We start from the raw sequence: 4,978 nt of genomic DNA on the forward strand, positions 1-4,978 counted from the left end.
TTTTATTAAAATTCTTATTTAAAAAAATTGAAAGCTTTCAGCGCCCGGCGCTCTTGGGAAACCGCACAGAACTGCTGAGCTCCACGGTGTTGGGGGGGGGGGCGCTCAGGATCTGGAAAATGTGGCTCGGGGCTTCTCGCCTACACGTTTTCCTTTTTTCATAGTTGAAAATTGTACCAAACAAATTTTTTTTAAAAAAACGAAGAAAATGGAGGCAACGCAAACATAACCAGCTCAAAACAAACTACAAAGAACGGAGTTGGGCCTAGCCGGGGACACAGGCCCACACCCTGAACATCATTTGGCAACAATCACCACTGATATTTACAACGAAAAGCGAAATCTGCCACCAGTTGTCAGAACGTTTTACATGGCCATAAATATTTAGCATTTTCTTATAAAAAAGAAGAAATTCTCTATATTTAAAGTGTTCTCCACTTGCTTTAGAAGACGGCTGACAATATGGGCTACTCACACGAACATATTTTACAAAATTCACGAAAGCGGGGCGGGGTGGGGGGGTCAGTCTTTATCTCTGTTCAAGTGACGACTTTAACGTTGGTTGGCATGGTCTGGTCCCCCCACACACACCAGGGAGAGGCCAAGAAGCGGAAGCTGAGCAAACATTCTGTAAACACGGCCGAAAGTCCAACCCTCCCCAAAGGTTCAAAGGAGAGAGGGATGGGGGGCAGAGTCGGTAAATGGAGTCTGCCACTCCGAGAAGGGGGCGCAGGCAACCTCCCGGCGCCTCCCCCAAATGGAGCCGAGCATCACCTCGACTCTATAATAATAATTATAATAATAATAATAACCATCTTAAGGACTGAGTCCTCCTCGCCGCCGCCTCTGCCGCCGCCGCCGCCGGGGTGGGACCAGGGCCTGGGGTGTCAAGTCTCACACAGGGCGGCGCTCACCAAGTCCACTGCTGGGCCTGGACCAGGGGGTGTGCTGTCGGGTACTGGGGGGTGCTGGCCGAGCTGTACTGGGCGTTGTACTGCATGTGTTGAAGCGACTGCGCGCTGTAGGCCGAAAAGGGGATGCCCGCCTGGAAGGTGGCGGCTGCTAGGTCCTGGGCTTTGAGCGCGTGGCACGGTTTGCCATCTCTGACCAACACCGGCACGGCCACCCGGCGCGGCGAGGGCAGGGGCGTCACCTCCATACCTTTCTCGGCCCGGGCGCGCTTCATCTTGTAGCGGTGGTTCTGGAACCAGATCTTCACCTGCGTGGGCGTGAGGCGGATGAGGCTGGCCAGGTGCTCGCGCTCGGGCGCCGACAGGTACCGCTGCTGCCGGAATCGCCGCTCCAGCTCGTAGGTCTGCGCCTTGGAGAAGAGCACTCTCCGCTTCCTCTTCTTCCCTGCGTCCCCCCCGCCGCCCGGAGTCTCCTTGTCATTGTCCGGTGACTCGTCTGCGGAGGGCTCGGGGGACTTGGAACTGGAATCTTGGGGGGGCGCGCCGGCCGCTAGTCCGTGCACTAGGTGGGTGGAGGAGAGAAGCGCGTCAGGCGCCCGGAGGCCCAGGGCTACCTGAGACAGAACCCCCTCCCAAGCCCCAGGGATCCTCCGTGGGCCTCTGGCCCTGGCCAGTCCAGCCCAGTTTCGCTGCCTTTGCGGTGACCCCGGTTCTGCCGCGGTGTGCCTGAGTAAGCCTTATGGCTTTCCCAGCATTCAGAGGAGAATCTGCGTACTGGGGATTCCGGGTTCGAGTTTCTAGGGCCTAGGGGTTGGCACAGTGTGGGTGCTAATTTGGTGAGGAATGGCGCGTGGGAGATCAGCGAAGGTTAAAGGCTCCGGCCCCCTTAAGCCAGTTTCCTCTCTGTGGAGACGTGGGTAGATTTTTAAAACGAAAAACCCCACAATCCCAGCATTGATCTACTTGGCCGTTTAAGGCAGGTTTTGGGGGGGATTTCTGGACACCCCCCGCAAAGCACAAAGCGCCTTTATGATCGTGCAGGGGGCATGGCTACTTATACTCAAGCGGCCAAAGCCTGCTCCACCCTCTACCCATAGCCAGACATCGCTTTCTGGCTAGGTCAGTCCCTCCTGGCCATCAGAATCCAGAGTCTCTGGTTGACATCTACAACCAGTCCTTCTCGGACTGCTTAATTTCTTAGGTTGACAAAAATAAAAGTAAAATAAATAAATAAGTAAATAAAGACAGACAGACATCGTCTATGCCAGGGAGGCACTTGGCGAGGAGGAAAGAGGGTATCCAAACAATATTAAAAAATCTTAGGGACCCAGGCTAGAGGGCTCTGAACTTGAGTGGCTTCTTCCCCCAGGACTCCCAGCAGCGTCCGTCCCCGGCTACTGCATCAGGAATGTAGTCGAGGCCAAGTTTCGCTACTTACGGGAGTACTGGAGGCCCTCGGTGCTGGCCAGCCAGCGCGTGTAGGGGTTGTCGCTGCTGTCGTAGAAAGGGCTCTTCAGGGGCAGGCTCTGCACCGCGTCCAGCGCGCTCTGCCCCAGCGACCCGGCCCTCTTGGCGGGTTCCGGACCTTCGCTCTCCTCCTCCGGCCCTTCGGCCACCGAGCCTTCCTCATCGTTGGTGTCCGGCAGGTCCAAGATGTCCTTGACCGAAAAGCCCGTCTTTGTGTTGGTCAGCGACATGGTTCAGGACCCCCGCAATTTATAGCGCAAAGTTGTAGCTTCACTGGGTCAATTCTGGCTCTCCCCAACCCCGGCGGGCGGGGGAGGGGGTGGGGAGCGGGAGGGACGGGAAGGGGGGATGGGCTTTAATTATTGGGATAATTATTATTTAAAAAGAGAGAAGGAAACAGTGGGGGAAGGGAGGGGAAAAATCAAGCCCACCCAGCGCCTCTCTCTTCTATGAAAGCACGCGGAAATGCACGCGGGGACTGGCGGCCTGCGGGCCAGGCGCCGGCCGGCCTCAGTTTGTAACTCCAGGAGAGGTGCCAAGGTGCCGTCAGCTCGGGCTCCAGCGGCCGCTCCGCGCGCGGTGGCGGCTGGTGGCGAGGAAAAAATGGGCCATTGCCCGAGCGATCAGTCCATATAAGGCTGGGCTCCACTCACGAACCTGGGGAGGGGGGAGGGGGAAAAAGAGGGAGGGAGGAAGAGAGGGAGGGAGGGGGAGCGAGATAGGGGTGAAAAAAAAGGGAAGAGACATTAAAAACGCAAAGGTTGGCCACGTGTGGGCGGGTCTTGGGAGTCAAGTGGATGAAGACAGTATTTGCAGATGTGAAATTGTGGGTTTTGGGGAGCTCTGCGCTCCCAGCCAACGGCCCTCTAGAGCAAGATGAGAGGTGTAACGTGTCAATTAATTGCAAAGACGGGGAGAGCCTTTTTTTTAAAACTCAGTATTTACATACAAAGGACCACCGCGTCGCTCGCGAGTCCACACACTTGAAAGGGCCGTTTTAACAAATTGCATCTTAAAAGGGGGGGGGGGTGAGGGTGGATGAGAAAACAAAACAGAGACGACCGGGAGGAGGGAAAAAAGAATCCTCTTTAACATTCACTGGTTCCAACCTCCCCGCCCCCGCGCACCCGCCCCCGGGCTAGCCGGAAAATTGGCGATTTGTGGCGCGTTTGGAAAAGGGGGGAGGGGGCGAAGGCTGAGCTTCGTAAATCTCCCCTTCCCATCGCTGGTGGTTCCCTAAACAAGATCCGGTTCAAATGGCAAGAGCCCAACTTCTGTAAGCCTCCTAGGTCAATATTTTGGTTGAAGCTTAAGGATGAGTACTAGAAATGACAAGGCAAGTAATTGATTCTAGTTAACCGCGAAAAGAGCTGGAAACCCAGGAGAGGGCTAGGCTCCCGCCGGTCTAAGCCACCACCATGGACCCCCCCACACACACACAACACCTCCCTCCAGACACCTTTTTGCTAAAGACTCATTTATTTCCTTTGCAAATCCCCCCCCCCCCCGCTCCATTTCTTTTTCCTCTTTTTTTGTGGTCGAATTGAATACGCAGGTCACTTTTTTACTTTGCAGCCAATCTACGGAAGGGAGGAGGGAGCCAGCCACTCCAATTCCGCGGGTTTCGGACCCGCGCCCCGACACCCCGACCCCCTCGAGCTTCCCGTGGTTGAAGAGAAGGGCCAAGAGCCCCGATCCTTTCGGGCAACTCTGTCCTCCTCCCTCCCTCCCCTAGCCTCCCGTTAAAGGTGGTGCGGCTGGCAGAGAAAAGGGGCGGGACTGTGGCGGCGGGGAAGGGGGGCGGTGTCGCCTTCAACGGAGTTAAAGACCCAGAAAGCCACCCGCAAGGGGAAGGGCTGGCGGAAGTTGCTGAGTTTTTCTCTAGAGTTTCCTCCAAGCAAGCAAACCCTTTAGTTTCTCTTCCTTTTGCAACGCCCTGGAGTGCCGTGGGAGGACGCACTCCAGGCTCCCCAGTTTGCCATTAGGTTAGTGTGAACTTTCCTACAACGTCTTTCTATCCTGGGAACTGAACCTTGCCAGGCCAACCCTAGACTACGCTGGGAAGAAAAATGCCGTACCTCACTTACAGCACCTTCATCCAATATAAACTGGGGGTGCGGGAGTGTGTGTGCGTTGCGGGGGGGGTTGCTTGGCCCACCAAGCTTCTGTAGGGAGCTAAGCTTGGCGTGTGTGTGGGGGGGGGGGAGGCGTGAGAAGGAGGCACCGTGTAGGTCGCGGGGTCTTGCCTCCCCTACGGCCCCAGCCAGAGCCATCAGTGCAGCGAAGCCGAGCGCACCGGCGCGCCCGTCCTAGGAGCGCACAGCTGCTTGGCTGTGGCGGCGCCCCCGTCACCCCCAGGTTGCCAGCGCCGGGTGAGGGCGCCTCTCTCCGAGCCGCTCCGAGGCTTTCTGCAGCCCTGGCTGCCTCGCCCCCAGTATGTGACGTGGGTGACAATGGCTCAGGTTGGAGCGAGCCCCTCGTCGGCGCGTCCTGGGTGGTCGGACCCGGGCAAACACAAATACAAACCGATTGCTAAGCTGCGGACAATGAGCGAAATGTAGACAAATGTCCCGCTCCCGTTGGAAGCCTTTGTCCCAGCT

At 56.8% G+C, this 4,978-nt stretch overlaps 1 protein-coding gene across 1 annotated transcript; it reads right to left on the reverse strand.

The window, feature by feature from the left end:
* Positions 1-471: 471 nt before the first annotated feature.
* Positions 472-4,470, reverse strand: Nkx2-2 (NK2 homeobox 2). Its single transcript, XM_004668742.2, has 3 exons — positions 4,457-4,470; positions 2,350-3,035; positions 472-1,473 (listed from the first exon to the last, which is right to left on the reverse strand). Exons 2-3 carry the CDS (start codon positions 2,606-2,608, stop codon positions 911-913), a joined length of 822 nt encoding a protein of 273 aa, XP_004668799.1. The 5' UTR covers positions 2,609-3,035; positions 4,457-4,470; the 3' UTR covers positions 472-910.
* Positions 4,471-4,978: the final 508 nt, after the last annotated feature.

This window comes from Jaculus jaculus, chromosome 8 (assembly GCF_020740685.1).
Source record: "Jaculus jaculus isolate mJacJac1 chromosome 8, mJacJac1.mat.Y.cur, whole genome shotgun sequence".
Lineage (NCBI taxonomy): Eukaryota > Metazoa > Chordata > Mammalia > Rodentia > Dipodidae > Jaculus > Jaculus jaculus.

Excerpts from the sequence above, each read along its gene's own strand:
- Nkx2-2 (XM_004668742.2), bottom strand. The coding sequence starts at position 2,608 with ATGTCGCTGACCAACACAAAGACGGGCTTTTCGGTCAAGGACATCTTG. Across the intron at positions 1,474-2,349 it reads CGAGGGCCTCCAGTACTCCC|TGCACGGACTAGCGGCCGGC; the intron begins GTAAGTAGCGAA and ends CCACCCACCTAG.